Source organism: Chanos chanos, chromosome 13 (assembly GCF_902362185.1).
Source record: "Chanos chanos chromosome 13, fChaCha1.1, whole genome shotgun sequence".
Lineage (NCBI taxonomy): Eukaryota > Metazoa > Chordata > Actinopteri > Gonorynchiformes > Chanidae > Chanos > Chanos chanos.
In genome coordinates, this window is record NC_044507.1 from 9,411,588 (window position 1) to 9,429,080 (window position 17,493).

The 17,493-nt window shown below is 41.6% G+C and overlaps 1 protein-coding gene across 1 annotated transcript in view; it reads right to left on the reverse strand.

Annotated features, from left to right (window-relative positions):
- Nucleotides 1–15,031, reverse strand: part of brsk2a (BR serine/threonine kinase 2a) — a 131,109-nt gene extending 116,078 nt beyond the window's left edge. Inside the window, exon 1 of the mRNA XM_030790150.1 lies at nucleotides 14,938–15,031. Within this exon, the coding sequence (XP_030646010.1) occupies nucleotides 14,938–15,031 (94 nt within the window). The remainder of the gene's footprint in view (nucleotides 1–14,937) is intronic.
- Between the last annotated feature and the right edge of the window lie 2,462 nt (nucleotides 15,032–17,493).

The following is a 17,493-nucleotide window of genomic DNA, read 5'->3' on the forward strand; positions in this document are numbered from 1 at the left end:
GGGGGGTTTTTTTTGTTTGTTTTTTGGGGTTTTTTTCCCCCCAGCAAAATACTGTCATACCACCAGTAATTGTTGAATTTATGCCTGTTTGACAAATTAGAGTGCTGGAGCTGTATGCAGAGTAAAGCTCATTTTAACTCACAGAGTGTAACAGAACATAGAGCCGAGCAAATAAAGTGTCAACCGAGTAAAAGAAGAGAAGGAAAAAAAAAACAAAAAACGCAGGCCTAGCGAATACATGCAGCAAGTTAGATAATGTCTGTTAGAGAAAAGAAAAGGAATCTATGGCCTTCCCTTGCCTTAGTGAGAACCTAGAATTTAAAGAATATGAAACTAAGCTCAGGGGGTAAAAATGTGTAAATACTTTTTCAAAACATGCCAAGGGTATTAGGCACAAAAAAAAAAAACAAAGCAGGTTAAATTAAAAAAACAAAAACAAACAAACAAACAAAAAAAACACAATAACCTTGGCTCTCAGTTTCATTAGCTTTTTGGCCGAGAGTACAGATGCTTTAGCATGCTTCGGTGGAGAAATGAAACCGATCCAAGCTCCAATCATATTCTGACTGCTTTCAGAACCAATTGGATGGAGCCCCAAAGCCGTCATTCTTACCTCTCCCGGATTTTTGCATATCACCGAGAACAGGGTACGACTCAGTTAGCGAAGGCAAGAAACGAAATTAACCTGTGCAGTGGAGAACTAAGCCGATGAATGCTAGTAGGATAGAGGTTCATAGTGTTAGTAGCAAAGAGAGAAGATCCCTGTACCTTCTTCCATAGCAGTGCCACACTGATAAGGTTCCAAGGTAAGTGAGGAAGGAGATGAGGTGAAGAAGAGGCCATGGGGGAAAAGGTGGAGGGCCTGATTCATTACCCCTCAAAGGCAACCCAGTTATCTCTCATCTTCTCCACCTACACACTGAGCAGCAAGGCGCATATCAGTAACTGGGTGAAAACTAACCCATAACCCAGAAATGAAAATACGTACCAAACGTGCGTTTCTAAAAATATAGGTTTAAGTTTGACAATAACACACTGACAGTATATGACTCTGTAACAGTCGAACGATATCGGAATAAAATGATCTGTGTGCGGAGGAAATTAGAATTTCAGATCAACCGAAGAATCAAAGATTTAAAAAACAAACAAAAAAAACCCAGAATATCCCCCTCTATGGATATGGATCTAATGTATTCACATTTTACCATTTTAGAACAAGAGCAATTTTCTTTTATCAGTCCCCAGATTGAAGACAAGTTTTGGAACAAACTGTTTACAGGTGTTTCTAATTGCACAGGTGTTTTATGCTGCATCGTTACAGCTTACGTGACAGGATTGTGAAGCTCTAGACATTGATGGAGATGTTTTAAAGTCTCTGACATGGCTTAGTCAGCAGAGGCCAATTTGAAGAACAGAGAACCGTCTAAGAAAGAACAAAAGACCATTTTGAAAATGAGAGAAAAAGAAAACTCCTAAGGCTCTTGGCGCCGCTTTATTAACAATCTCAAATGTTCTTAAAAATAAAAAAAGAAAGAAAGAAAACAATTGGAGGAGTCAAGAACAGACTGAGAGCTCCAAAGTACTCCAAAACAGAAAAGCACAGTGGATGGCAGGAAAAACAAAAAAAAAACGTGTCTGAGTGTGAAGAAAAAAAAAAAAAAAAACTCTGGGTGAAATAAAAATTAATCTCCAGTGTAAAGGTGCAAATATCAACTACCACAATCTGCAGAAGATTTAAGGAGGCAAAAATACAGAGGCTGGGCTGCTAGGTGTAAGAGCCCTCATCAGCAGGAAGAACAGATGGGCCAGTTTGGAATTCACAAATAAATACCAGGATGAGCCACAGGAGTTCTGGAACAAGGTTTTATGGACACACGAGGCCAAAATAAACATCTGTCAAAGAATCGGAAAGACTAAAAAGTGGCGGAAAGCACAACTGCCAATGACCATGAGCGCACCATTTCATTAATGAAGCACGGTGACGTATGGCTTTCTCTGGAACGGGCTTGACGGCCTTTATCGGTAATATACCTATAGGCGCCATCTCTGGGTTGAATTCAGAGATATATGAAGATATGAGATTTGGCTTGTGACTCCAAATGTAAAAAAAAAAAAAAAAATGACGCACACCAGTCTGGACACGTCTGGGAGGGAGATCTGATGCAGTTCCTGCAGGCAAGGATCACGCAATTTTCCCTTTATGTTATTTTTCGCAGAACTATGGTCACCTAAATCTTTTCACGCAAATGACTCATTTTGTTCGTCAAAAAAATACCTCAAAATAAAAAGTAACCTTTTGAGAGACACACAGATCATTTGTTTTTATCTGATTTTCGTATTGTGTATAAAAAAAGAAAAAATGTCAGTTTGAAGTTTATGTCTCAGAACGTTAACATAGCACTACATTTGTGCTACCTATAAACATTAAGGAAACAGAACAGATTTTTGAACTGTGTCCTAAACAATCATATCATGACAGTGACAGTCCAAAAGAGTTTCTTGAGCATACCTGCCATAGAAAAAAGCTTCAAAAACTGTAACTACTGAGCATAAATTTCACATAACAATTGCATTTTCAAAACGTATCAGTATCTTCAAGTCATCCAGAAATCACACTGTGTCTGTAGAATGGAAATCTACTTATTGTTGTGCAGACAATGAAGCATTTGAGCAAGCTGTGAGGTAGTCAGACTCTGTGAGACAAACATGAACTTGATTCAAGACTGGTTGATGAGCATCACATCGCAACTGCAAACTGGGCAAGTCAACGAGGTCCCTCGTCGAAGAACAATAAATCTTCACACAGAACAAAGACTCCCTCAAAAGAACGAATAAGCTTATCCCTAAACTGTATATCTGTTCAGTCAATTCACAGAGATTTCTCCTGAGTTGGGGAAGGTAACTAACTTTGAAGGGCACACAAGGATAGTTAGTGGGCGGGAACACAGGTATCATTTCAATTTACATATCAAGCACAAAATCGCTGCTCTTGGTTTTGCGTACTAACAGCGTGCTGGGTAAGCACACGGAAAATGGCCTGCAATGTGAGTGGGATGTAAAACAATAAAACTAAGCCCTTAGTAGCTTACTAGTTGGCAAATTATACACTTTAAAAACTGTGTAGTGATGGTATGTGGCTCGTTGCCCGCTTGATAAAATATAATGCAACAGCACGGCAGCCGTGGAACAAGGTAAACTGTGTTGTGAAACTTAATACCATTGTTTTTGGCTCAAACTGCCATGACAGCAAACAATAAAGAGAAAGTAAAAGCCGCAGTCTCTAGTACTGAAACATCGGCTACTCCAGTTCTATATGGAGGGCATGTGATATCCAGCTGTAGACACCAGAATCCATTAAACAACCACAAAGGTGTTGAGGCTCAAAATCTGTCAGGAGTCCAAATGCTGAGACTCTGTGTCTTTGCAGCGTATGCCTTCGCTGGCTCACTGTGCTGCACAGAACATGGGCGATGAAAACGTTCTCCATACAAAGAATTGAACAGGACATTTTTTTATAAGCTTTTCTTTATTCTTTATCCTACATGTACAGCATGTGTGACACAGGAAATGGCGGAGGGGGTTGGAAAGCGTTTTTGGAAAGTTTGCTTCATTAGTAGGAACATCAAAGGGAAAAGCGGAGAAAAGTTGTCAGCCACGATAAGAAGGCTCTTTTCTAAAAGTCAAACACAAGCACCTTTTTATGTTTTACATTTCCAAGGGACAAGATGCATGGATGATCGGGAAGCACTGCGCCTAGCGGTGTAATGACATTCTTTAAAGTTCAGGGGTCCTGCACTTTGCCGTGGTTTTAACATGATTTTGTTGCCGTGAGGGACTTCACTCCAATTACTCAGAGCGAGGTTTGACACATACCTCTGTCAGTTATCTGGAAACGCATTGTCTGTGATCTTTCAGCGGGGGCTGGACAGAGGCCGTTTAATTAAAACTCCCAGCTGATTTATCACACGCCTCCCTGACATGAACTGTGGTGTTCGCCTCATACAATCCAGAGAAACAGCCATCTGCGGGGTACCTGCGCTGTAATCACTGTGGAGAACATTCCGGAACCAGGACATTTCAAGTCGCATTCTAAAATGTTATTTGTATTTCATAACACTGTTTTTCATATACAAAAGCAACAATATGACCAGTACAGTTACTGTGATCAGTAACTCACCATGTTAGGAATTTTTTTTTTTTTTTTTTTTGCACACAGGCAAAGTATTTGGTAACTAAGCCGCTTGATGTGTTGCTAGAGTTGCGTTTTAAACTCTATTCCATCCTCCTAGGTGACTTTTACAATAGGATGCTCTCCTGAGCCAATGTGATAGGCCTCCTCGGTCACCTCTGCATGATCAAATTTAAATTTCATTATTCACATTAGTACTTTGATGCATGGGGCAGCATTTTAATGAAAAAGTGCCACAGGCAGACTTGGACAAAGAAAAAACAAAAAAGAAAGCAAAAAACCAAATTGAAAACATTAAGACTAGTCTCGATAGCCGCATGAGCTCAAACAACGTTAACGAAGAAGAGAAAAGAAAATCCATACAAATGACTATTGCATTTCATGCAGTGAGCTTTTTTTTTTTTTTTTGGGTTTGTTTTCGAAAAAGTAAACCTCCCGAGCCATCGTCATTTTGCAGAGATAAGATACCTTTCACGGACTTTGGAATTAAACACTCTCTAGTCTTAAGCCTTGATATAATATAACCATATCGTAATTTTTACTGACTCTGAAAGGGATAAATGAAGCTTAGCCTACACATCTCAGTATACCATTATACTATCTGTCTCCCCATATTTACTTTATTCAAATATTATTGGTGCTCTTCAAGGAACACTTCATTTTATAGCATAACATTGTCTCAAACTGTATTTCCAAGCATTAGCTGATTTATAATGTGTGGTGTTACAATGAGTCCAGTCAGTTTTTACATGCAATTACCAGGTTTATGTTGTAAAATGAACACACAATGAATCTATTTGATACACTCTGAAAACCAGCACTCAGCATTTAATCGCATCTTCTACACAGAAACATTCAATAAAACTTTATGTGCCTGGATCACCGTTTTACGTTTTTGAGTGTTGGTCTTCAGTGACTTGAACAGGATGAGCACAAAATAATTTGGATGAGTCATTCAGGGTGTCTGTTTAGGACAAGAAGAGCAGAGCTTATTGGTCCTTCAGTAAGGACAGAGAAACCTTCTTTGTGAGATAAGGGACTTCAGTGAGAGGCCACAAGAATGTACATCACAAAACTTTATACTAATTCTTTATAAGGGTGAAGACAATCACAACCAGTCCAATATGAGGACACACACACACACACACACACACACACACACACACACATAAATACAGTACAGTACAGAGCAAGGTGGGTAGGTCAAATAGTTGGAAAGGAGGAGGGGCAGGGCAAGAATATTACGTGGCAGGCATTAATTGAATCACTGGTATTGTGAAGAAAAACTCCACTCAGCCAGCTGCGAAAATCCCATTAGCCACAAGTGAGATCTAATCGCCTTGCATGAAATTATTAATACCTTGGAGAAACGGTCTATTTGAGGCTGTTCAAGGTGTTGTCATTAGGGCAGGACTGAGAGGAGAAATTCCAGCTCCTCAACAGAAAGGCCTGAGAGAAAGAATTTAAGAGGCCCTGACTCCAAATTTGGAACCACCAATCGCCATAAACACACCAGAGTAATGTGCTGAGCCTTCACAGGGTCACCATGGAAACCAGCACCAGATATCATGAGGAGATCATGACGTCAGGGTATGATCATTTTTGCTTGCAGTTCTGAGATAGACTTGACCATGTGTGCGTTACTCATCCTTGTGCCAGCTCTGTGAGTGACAGGTTAGGTAAGAATGCCTTGAACAGAATGAGGGGCAGCATACTGGGTTAGTTAAATGCCTCAACATGAACACGTATTTGACTGTAAAACTGACTGCAGTTGCAGGATTTAAATGACAATAGACGCATTGACCCTCAGAGCTGCTGCGCTACTAATCAGCAACTCTCTCTTTCTCTTGCTTTCTCTTGCTTTCCCTCTCTTTCTTTCTCTCTCTCTCTCTCTCTCTCTCTCTCTCTCTCTCTCTCTCTCTCACTCACACACACACACACACACACACACACACACACACACACACACACCCTCCCTCCCAGAATGACCCAGCTCTCTCATTCTAATTTTCTCTCTCCCTTTTTTTCCCCCTCCTCCCTCCATAGACTAAAATATCCAGACCCGGTCCACAAACAAATCTCACAGACAACCTCACACCACTATCCCGTTAACATTTGTACGTCCACTTTTGACAACTGGGAACAGGGCACACAACCTCATGGGGATCCTGTCAGTGACCGACTGATGCTTAGACACATTACAGTAAACACTGTGCACACACAGAATAGACACATTTGATGTCCAAAAAGCACAATTCTGGTAAGGGGACTGGAAGGATAGACGATTTTAACAATTTCCCAACGTGACTCAACATGGACAGATGGAAAATGCACAAAGAGGAAGGCTTTGACAGTTGACCCCAGCCAATAGGAAGGGTTCCAAGGAAAATAACTGACTTCTTCACCTGCATTTTAAAATCTGTTCCTAAATAATTTATACGCCATATCTCAAGGATGCATAAAAAGGTGAATTTGTACTGAGCCTTGGTGCTCAGGGCTTTGTCTGCGTTTTTGATCTTGGTCCATAGGTGTCAGAAAGGACCACAGTTCAAAGCATTCTCCAATAGCTAAACAGGAATCTCAAATGATCAAATATAAACATGGCCGAGAAAAAAAGAAAGAATCGCCGTCTGACCTGGATACGTTCATTCATCTTGCACGCTTGCGACACGCTTGCACCATTTTACATTAATATATTTTGCTATTTTTTGGCTTTGTCTTGAAATGAATCTGGACTTTGTCTGGTCCTGACGTCTGTCTCGATTACTATAAGGCAAAAAACAACAAAAAATACAGCAATGTCCTCTGACACACAAGCACTGAGACGTAACATGAAGACACAATGTGTCACAATTGCAGCTTGCGAAAAAAAGACATGAAATACGACCAGATCATACAACCCAACCTCATCCAGTCATTCATACAGCAACATGTGTCAACACAATGTCGTTTATCTGTCAGAACCAACCTATTATGTCTTTTCACATCAGTTCCATTTACGGTATGATTATAGAGTCTTTGTTTCTATAAAGGGAAACATACAAACTGCCAGTGTGTGGTGGGTAGAATACATAGAAATCTGTCCCTCACTAGATGCAGTTGTTCCCCTATAAACTATCTAAATAAATCCCCGACAAAAACACACCAATCATCCACTGTTAACCAGATACTGCACTACATGTTCTCACAACAGTATCACCAACAGGTGTAAAAGGTATTCTTACTGTGTGGCAAATCCTTGGCAATGATATTCATGACAACACCAATATACAGTATAGCCAGCTGACCCAGATGGTGTCATGCATGGATCTCTATCATTCTTATAGCCGACTTGGGTTAGACAAGTCTGCTGTGCTAACCAAACCCCAACCACTCTAAAACAACAGGGCAGGGTAAACAATTATATGGCAGGAGTCATACCTGGTCAGGCAAACATTTGCACTACAGTTAAGTTTTGGGAAGGGGTTGGATTTTCCCCCACACTGCTATAGGGAAAAGAACGAATAAGACAAACATAATTTCTGAAAATACACAATATGCCAAAGCAACAACAACATAAAAAAACAAAATAATAATAATAATAATAATAATAATAATAATAATAATAATAATAATAATAATAGTCACTCCTCTGTGACTTCCATGTTCCTCCTCACTGTAGACCCAAAACTGATCAGCCATTTTCAGCCTACCTTCAAAGAACAGCAGGAGGTCAAAACAACAGGGAAGGTCACCCCTGCCAACACACACACACACACACACACACACACACACACACACACACACACACACACACACACCCCTTCTTCTCTCACAATCACACCCTTTCCTCCAGTTTCATCCCCCTATTCTCTCTTTTCTTCCACTAACCCACACAAATCTGCTCAAAACCACACGCTTTGGGGGCCAAAAAAAAATGATATCAAGCTCCTCTCATCCATTTGGATTGCTCAACACAATGAGAGCTGACAGGGCCAAAGCCTCTTGTCCTAACTTGTGCTAATCTGAGAGCTTTTAATGAGAAAGCAGCACTGGGCCTGTGCCGTAGCGCCAGGACAGAGTGGTGGAAGGGATTTCAGAGTTTGACTGTCACCTCCAAAAACCCTCATCTCTGTGACAGAGAGCCTGCCATTGTCAAGGGGCCAGGAAACTGAGGCAGAGGGGAGGACAAGAAAGCTGCTCTGAACAGTGAACCGGCATTTGACAAGAACCAACACCAAATACTGGAGGTTAATCAAGCCAAGATCTTAAAGAAAGATTGTTTTTAAAATTGCTCAGTGAGTAATTAGAGGTCTAGATATTAAGTATGATCTCCAACGCTAAAACAACATTTTCATTATCTCACTGGTCAGTCATTTACAGTAATTAACTCCCTGTTGTTTCTTCATTGATGTGTATACATATATACATACATATACATAAACATATATACATACATACATTCATATACATACAGTGTGTGTGTCTATATATATATATATATATATATATATATATATATATATATATATATAATCTTTTTTTTTTTTTTTTCTACTTATTTATACATTGTCTATTCACACTCGTCTGGTAAAGGAGGATGAGCAAAGTAAGAATTTCATTGTACAGTGTAACTGCCTGTTTTGCTGTGCACATGACAATAAAACTCTTGAATCTTGAATATGGGCTTCCAAGGGGCACAACCAGTTAAGACAACATGTATGTAACATCTGTGATTCACCACATGAATACTGACAGATACAAAATGAGACTTTTCATATCAGGATTTCTTTTTCTTTTTTTTCCCAAAAAAAAGAAGCATATGCACATATGTATTATATATATAATATTAGTATGTTTACATTTTCTATAGTCCTATTGTATTTATATTGTCTCTGTATGGTTCTCTGAGTGTGTGTGTGTGCGCGTGTGAACATACATGCGAATACAAGAGAGAAACAATAAAAGATTGAATCACACAGTAGTGACAAAAATCCATCTGGCTATCTGTGCAATGGGGAGAGCTTGATGGGGTGACAGTAAAAGTCTGATAGCGTTCGAAATTGGCAGAAAATGGACCATAGCAACCCCATCGTCCTGTAACAATTTTAGTCGCATTCCCAATTTGGAAAAAACATGGTCAGTGGAACAGTGCCTTTGGATGTACTGCACTGGGGCCCGTCAGCGTGATTTGTCCTGCACAGCCCTCTCTTCTTCCCTTCGGCCTCACACCCTCTGTTAACCCTTCTGCTTCTTACAGAGAAAACACGTCTACAACCTTTACGCAGAGAGCGACTCGGTGTGTGGGCTAGGCTTTAAAAAAAAATGTCTCGTTATAAACTTTAGATATACTGAATTTTACACATCCTACCTAGCAAAACATGACAGATGGAGGGCCATTAGTTTTATTAAGTCTGAGATTATAAACAGAATGGTGTGTTATGGAGAGTAACTGATAAAGTGCTTTGGGCAATAACGCCTGTTGTAGCGATTGTCACGGGACCTGCCTTACATTCCTTAGGTCTTTCTAGACTTTCTATATTTCATCTGAAAAGAACAAGGGGAGCCATATATCATGTGACTGCACTGAGTGTAATTTGAAGGGCGACTTGCTTGCTGAATTGATACAGGCCATAGTACAGTACAGAAATCAATAACCGTATAGCTGAGGATAAAGACAAACCTCAACTACTGAGAGACAAAAGACCTAAGACTCACAGTTTCCGTTTTACTGTTGAGCTCTGGATAAAATTATAAAATAGGCTCACAGCAGCATCCAAGATGTCTGGTATGTTAAGGAGCACAGACACAGCAATCCACAGCACACCAGATTACAACGCGACGAGCTGTCATTTTAATGTCCGTGTTGCTTCATCATCATTTTTATCTAACCAAACCTTTCTCACTCACACACACACACACACACACACACTCACATCTTTGCAAAAACAATCAGCTTATTTCAGTCATTGTGAGGGTGCGCAGGTATTTCAGAGTCTCACTGTACAGGTCCCCCTGAAACGTCCCATCTGGCAGAGTGGGGTGTAAAGAGAGGGGTAAGAATGGGAGGTGATTTAAGAAAGTAAAAAAAGACATGATGAAATGGTTATCAGTAATCCATAAACTATGTTTTGTTTTGTTTTTTTCTCACCATGTGAGAACACAACGGCGTTTCACTTTTGATTGTACTGTGTTAAAACGAGAATCTACGCCGCGTTAGTTTCCATTAAATAAGCAGCATGTGGAGCAGAGACGTTCAGTCTGAGATACACCCTCGCCAAATCCACACATCAGCTCCAGACAAGCTGAAGCCCAAAGAGTCGGTCAGGGATCAGAGGTTCGCTGTTCTTTCTTTAGCAGTAGTCATGCGGTATTAAACAGAAGGGCTAAGACAACGTAGAGGTTAGCATTAGTGTGAGCCAGGTCAAAAAAAAAAAAAAAAAAGATAGAAGACGAGAGGAGGAAAGAGGCTGTAACTCAAATGATTACTTCCTGAACTAACCAAAAGAAAGGCCCGACCGTGTAGAAATCGTCCATCTTTCAGCACTGGACAAAAACCATTTGGTAAGCGCACTTTAATCCCCATGGAACAACATACAGCTATGATATTACACATGGACTATCACCAATGGCAACAGCATGGCAGTCAATTCACTGTGCAGCCAACCCAGCTCCCTCCAAGCACTGCCTGCAGAAACCACTAGAATACAGTGACACAGCGACAATTCTGACTAAAGCATGTGTACGCACACACACACACACACACACACACACACACACACACACACAGAAACACACAGACACAGACACACACTTAGGATTCATTTCAAGCCTCAAAATCAGCATTTCATGCTAGTTCACCAGTGCCCTGGAGCCCTCCAGCTTGGCAACAGAGCAGATGAGGCCACTGGAAGACACAAGCATGAAACTGTCATTGGAGACTCCCAGGTACCAAGACAAACTACAGGGCAGGTCAAAGAACATATGCTAGGATTGGGGGGGGGGGGTCACTGGCTTTTTAGACAGGAAATAAATGCAATTATGAAGATTACATTTATTCCCTCAGCACTGTTTATTAAGACATGAAACCATTGTGAGAATTACATTCATTATGACAGCGACCTACTGGAGCAATGACACTGGAAGTAGTAACTGTCACTTTATCATAGGGAACACATCAATGTACAGAACAGCGCGAGAGCCCTGTGCTGTTTATTATTGTGGAAATATAATTATTGGAAACATGGTAATTACTGAAATTTATGAGAAGAGCAGTAACCTATGTCAACTGTTGGTACACTATCAGGACAGAATAGCCCATTCCAGTTCATACTGACTGCACTGGCTGAAGGACTTCACTGGATTTTTTCTTGGTCACTTATCATTATCAAGAATATCAATCTCAATGACAGGTTATGGATCCGCTCTACTGGTAAGAAAATCTTTAGGAATTCATATTGATTAGACCTCATGTTTCAGAAACCATTAGTCATAGTCAAATTAATGCTGCAGCAAGAAGGATGCAATAGAGCCAGGGATCACCACAGCTTACAGATATTATGTAATATTCATCTGAGGACCACTTTATTTTATTCATATTTTTCCGTTAATTTGGAATGCCCGACTACCCATGACCTGTCATCACTTCACATGGCAGTCACTTTAGTAAAGGTGAAATTGGTCATCTCCGCCGTGTGCTGCTAAATATTGCCGTGCGCTTAAAGGAAAAGTCTTTAACTGCACACGGGCACCTGACCGTCAAAAATCAGTGACAGGTAGTGAGAAGCATTTATGGTCCCCTGGATCTCCACCTACAGCTGGTAAATGTGACATAGCTGGGATTGATGATTCCCTGATGTAGGGCTACACCTCTGCACTGCGAGACAGCGTCAAAACAGGGTATGCTCTCTGAGGTCCGAGAGCAAGATAGTTTGACCAATATTACAACACTTTATATTCATTTCACTGCACTGAGACAATGTGTTGCATCAGTAGCGGGGTAAAAATAGACTGCAAAGTCTCGGAGATTCACCGTTATTTAAAATAACTGCACCACGTTAACATAAATATTCCAGTAAGTGCTGCGAGAGAGCTGCTCAGGTGAAAAAGACCCACCACGGAAGACAGAGAGAGAAAGTGGTTTTTGCGTCTTAAGAAACATACGGGGGCACGAACGCTTTGAAGAAAGCCTCCTAAAGCTAACAAAGGCTCGCCGCTGCTCCACCACTCAAGCCAAAGAATCGTCTCAGTGGTCTTGAAATGGTCTTTGAGCTTCTCAAGCTTTAGCCCAATCAAGGCTCAGTCAAGCAAGACCCCATAAACCCTACCTTAAAGCCCCAGTGAGCACCTAACAAAGGACGGGCGAAATACGCTCAACTGGAACTTCAGACCAAAGGGGTCAACTTATCCACGCACTGGTGTGAGGTACCCAAGCCCAAACCTAGTAAGGTTTGTCCGTGCTGTTTTTTTTAACACGCCGTTGGTTAGAGGGTGCCCATTTGAGAGGAACAGGTGTCTCTGATAGTTATAAAATACATAACTGGGCCAGCACAAGGTGAAAGAAGATGCACATTTAGGCACCATTCTAAAGCATTACCTAGCAACAAGCGCCCATTACCTGGCAAAGTTTCCAACTGTTCAACTCCTCTACAGATTATCATTTGAAGGTTTATGTTCATACTCTTAACAATGGTAAATAACAAAATATTCCCCTTTTTTCTGTGGTCGGAGCAGTGAGTGTTACCGCTTGTCCAAATCCAATGTTTTGGTTTTTTTTGTCTTTCCGCTTAGGTGGTGACTCTATCCTGCAGTTCCCAGCGACACGTGAACGGGTGTCTTGCAGCTGTGAGAGTGGCCTGAGGATTACAGCCATGGCCGGTAGAGGGGACATGTGCACAGTGGCTCCTAATCACATCATGATTACAGCACTGCGCAGGATCCTTCCGCTTTCCTTACTATAAATAACAGCTCCCCACAGCCAGATACAGTCATTCGAGGAGGGCTCAATGGATACTCAGAGTCCCAACTTAAACAGGGTACAATACAGAGACTGGCTGCATCACTGTCAATTTACATAGCACTGTCACTGTCATGTCAGTCAAAGGATCTGTCCGAGAGTTTCCCTTTAAGGAGACAATACTACAGATTCATTTGTATGCCATCCGTCAACCCGTATGAAAATCTGCCATGTATATAGTGTGGATGAGTGTGTTTGCAGTTGAATTCACTGTGGATATTGAAAGGATCTACTGAGAAAGATTAGGTGCATTGCAGAAGTAAGAGTCATGCTGTGATGATTAAACAGACAGGTAGGGTTGACAAACACACACACACACACACACACACACACAGAGAGAGAGAGAGATGTGTGTTTTCCAAGTTCCCAGAGTGTCTTACACTGAAACACAGGCACTGAAGCTGTGTTCCCCGAACCATATGAAATGTTTTGCAGCTGTGAAAACAAGTGATACATGCCCCATGAATAACCTAAAGTCAATATACAATAAAACTGCAATAAGTACTGAACATATCCTTATAGAAAAGTACCATAAATAGTCTAAAGCTAAATCATGTTGTCAAAGAATTTTGCCTTAAACTAACGGTACAGCTTTCGGCTATAACTGTTTAACTCCGTTCAAGAGTCGGGCTGGGTGTCACACATCATCCATTGGACGCAAAATATTAAATAAACTGAACCAGGCGAAGACAGGTCTGTCAACACCGCTGGCGTGAATGTGTCAAACAATCGCCCATAATCTTAAACTCCTGATTGTCATTGTTCGACTGAGCAGCTACCTATTAAAACACGGCGATGTTCAGGTTGCATACCTAACAGCGTCAGCCACGCGTTGAAAATCTTTAGTGAAATAACTGTGCGGACTGCAGAATTTGTCCTCTGTCAACCAGCAAGCTCAGCAGAACTCCGCTAGAGAGGTAAGAGAAGGTAACGCCTGTTGTAACCATTTGACAACACAGATGGACTAAGACGTTCTTTACAGAAAAGACCGTCTCCTCGGAGCCGGACAATAAGTGTTGCATCACTTTCTCATGTCCCAGGTCTGCGGTTTGCTACTTCAGATTAACCCTGTACCAGGTCCGCCGTTAGGCACGGCGAAAGAACAAATAACAGTTACGTGTGCCAATTTAAAAATCTTCCCCTTTTTATGTCTCTGTCTAAACAGCAAACAAATACCCATAACGGAGCATATTGTATGTCACAGTACATCGGTGGCTGTCTTCTGAGGGAAACTAAAAACTCTCACAGTGACGCGAATCCTGTCATAATTGCTATTTGGGCATCAGGCACCTGTGCTCGTATTTGGCAGCAGGCTCCGATGTGAAATGTATGTGTGTGGCATCTCCGTGATGAATAGGAATATTCAGACACGTTGCATACTAAGAATAGTTCAAGGCAATGAGTAAATCGGGATTAGCAGTTCTACATAAATCACAGGATGTTGCGTTGGGAGGCCAAGCAGCACTGTAAAAAGGGGGCAAGTTCACATTCGTCACATTCACAGGCGTTCGCCGCAACACACCCAAGTTATGCGTTTTACACAGCCAACAGCAGAGAATGTCTGATCATAACCGAATATTTTTAGCAGAGTTCAATCAGCTGAGTGATTAAAGAGCTATCACTCACTTACAAAACATGGACTTCAATAACATAATCGGTCAAATATCAACTTGAAACACAGCGATTTGGTGAGGCGAAAATAATGTGCTTTAAAAATGAGCGCAGCCGTATAGGTATTAAAGATAAGACGGACCTGTCTGTCCTTTGCCGAGCGTCTTTTCCAAGCGATATGGTCCCACGTAATTGGCATGTTGAGCACCGCTGTTGTCTTTACCAGACGATGACATTTTGCTTCGTCAAAAGGAAAGACTTCTAAGGTAGTTCTGTTTATTCAGGGAATACCGCAATCCTCTTAAGTCTTTTGGGGCAGGTCAGGAAAAATATTTTATTCCACAAACCAGTAGTCCCCTCCTGACGCTCTCACTTTGATCCTCGGTCGGTGTGTTCCTCTCTCACTCTCAGTCTGTCTCTCTGTCTCAGATGCTGTTCGGGTAAGGGAAAGTCTCTCTGTGCCTCTTTGCAGCAGATGAACGAGGCGCTTAAGATCCGAATAGCATTGTGTAGCGCGGACCTGCACGGCTTCTCTCTGCCTGTGCGGGTGCTGTGGAGTCGCCGGCTCTGTGCTGGAGTAGACAGGAAGGTCCGCAGCTCTTAATAATGATTGACATATGAACGCACCATACAATGAGCTCGACTCCGTGCCGCAAACCACAAGTTACTGGTGTATTTTGAATGACCACAGGCAACAGAACATGAGGAGCCAAAAAATATTCTCTCCCTCTCCCAAGTAGAATATTTTAATTATGTAAAATAACAATGATGTAAAATGTGTACGTTTTAGGTCTCACTTATTATCTCGGTGTCCAGATGCAAATAACACAATCTAGCTTGTGCAATGGCTACTCTGTGAACTTTAACAGACCATTTAGTTTGAAGTGATCGAGACAGCAAGTTATATATTTTATTTTATTATTTTAAAATATAATCGGTTAGTACATTTTCCCATTTAAGCTAGGGACATATGTGCCTTATTTGTGCAGAAAGCCTACAGACCTTGTAGTGATAAGCTGTGGAGTGCTTTGTACAATTTAGGCATAACTGTCTGCTGAGAAAAGTCTGAAAGCTAGCACATTCATTTCACAGCCTGATGCACTGAAACCTGTATCTGTGAAGAGGACAGGTGCAGTGGGAACACTGACCAATGACATGCCTCCTCAGGTCTGACAGCACAGAACCCTGGGAACCTGCTGTGCCAAGGGGAATCTCGGAATGACCATCTGTGAGGGGGTGAATTTGAAGAGACAACCATCATTACACCCCCCCCCCCCCCCCCCCCCCCCCACCAAACACACATCCACACACACACACACATACACAAAGACAAGTCATATTAAGTGACATTCACAATGATTTGAGTCATCGACCCGAGTTCATTTATCATGTGAGTGTATCATTGCACCAAGTCTTAGTACTAGTAGAAAGTCATTACTAGAGAGTAACACTTTTATACTAGGGAGAAAATCACTTGAAATATCAGACATAATTAGTCAAGGAGGTGAAGAGGCACTGATAGAAGGAGCCACATAATCATGTATTTGTACAGAAGCTCACACAACAAAAGCAACTGGCTAACTGTGTGGGGTGTGGGTTTGGGGGGGGGGCACAAAGCCACTAATGAGAATAAACACCAAGGAGGTAGGTGAGAAAGTATTGTCAGAACATGAGATCTAATACTCAGTGTATACCAACACTGAGTAGTGGGTCAGAACTGGAATTCATAAGAGATGGTTCTCATTGGACATTTCTTTAACCAACAGTTTACAGTTCTGTGTGTTTTGGTGAAGGGCTGTGGACAACAGCTGGATGACCAGAGTTGAAGGTGATTCAAAACACCTGCAGTTGGGGTGGGCAAATGCATCGTTAATCCACCAATGGTATCGTAAGCAGTCATCCCAGTAACACACAGCCCAAGAGTCTTCAGTCGGAGGACTTTGAAGTTGTTGGGAACATCTGTACCTGTTGTGTCTAATCATCCCTCCTGCTCCTCCCAGTTTCCCTTGCTCCTCTGCTGCCGTGGAATTAATCATAGAGCAACTGAGCATCCACGGTGTTTACACGCCGACAGGCCCGGCCAAATAAACTGAGTAAACAACATCCGCAATGTCTCTGATTTACAATTTCACCGCGTTTGTGTGTGGAACCAAGCAAGACAGCATTATTATACAGATATATGCTAATGGAATGCAGATACACACATCAGATACAAGATGAGGCAGACGTGGGTGCTCCAAGATCTGAAAGGTCTAGTAATGAGGTAGCCAGGTGCCGCGGAGCACGCTGGGTAAGGCATCACGTCTCCTTATCTGGTGAGCAGGGAACTGGAGGTGCATGTTGAGTTTTCGTTGCACTGGAGCAAAAAGTGAGAAAGAGCAAGTGAACAAATATGACGATGTCTTATCCAACTTAACTCAACTCGTGCCCGTGACAGAGCAAAGTATGTAACCGAGAGGCTTCTGTCATTAACCACGTAACAAAGGAATGCTCTGGTGAATTTGAGAAAGTTCTGATACAGCTGGTACCTAAAGCTCTTATAAAAGTATTCCAAGGATGGTCCAAGAATGGCAACACAAAATGGAAACGATTTGTGGACTACACAAATGTGAACACCTTTACGCAGGTATGAGGACACAGCAGACTCAGCATTAGCGCTGGTAATGCATAACTCTTAACAATAAACAATGCTTGCTCT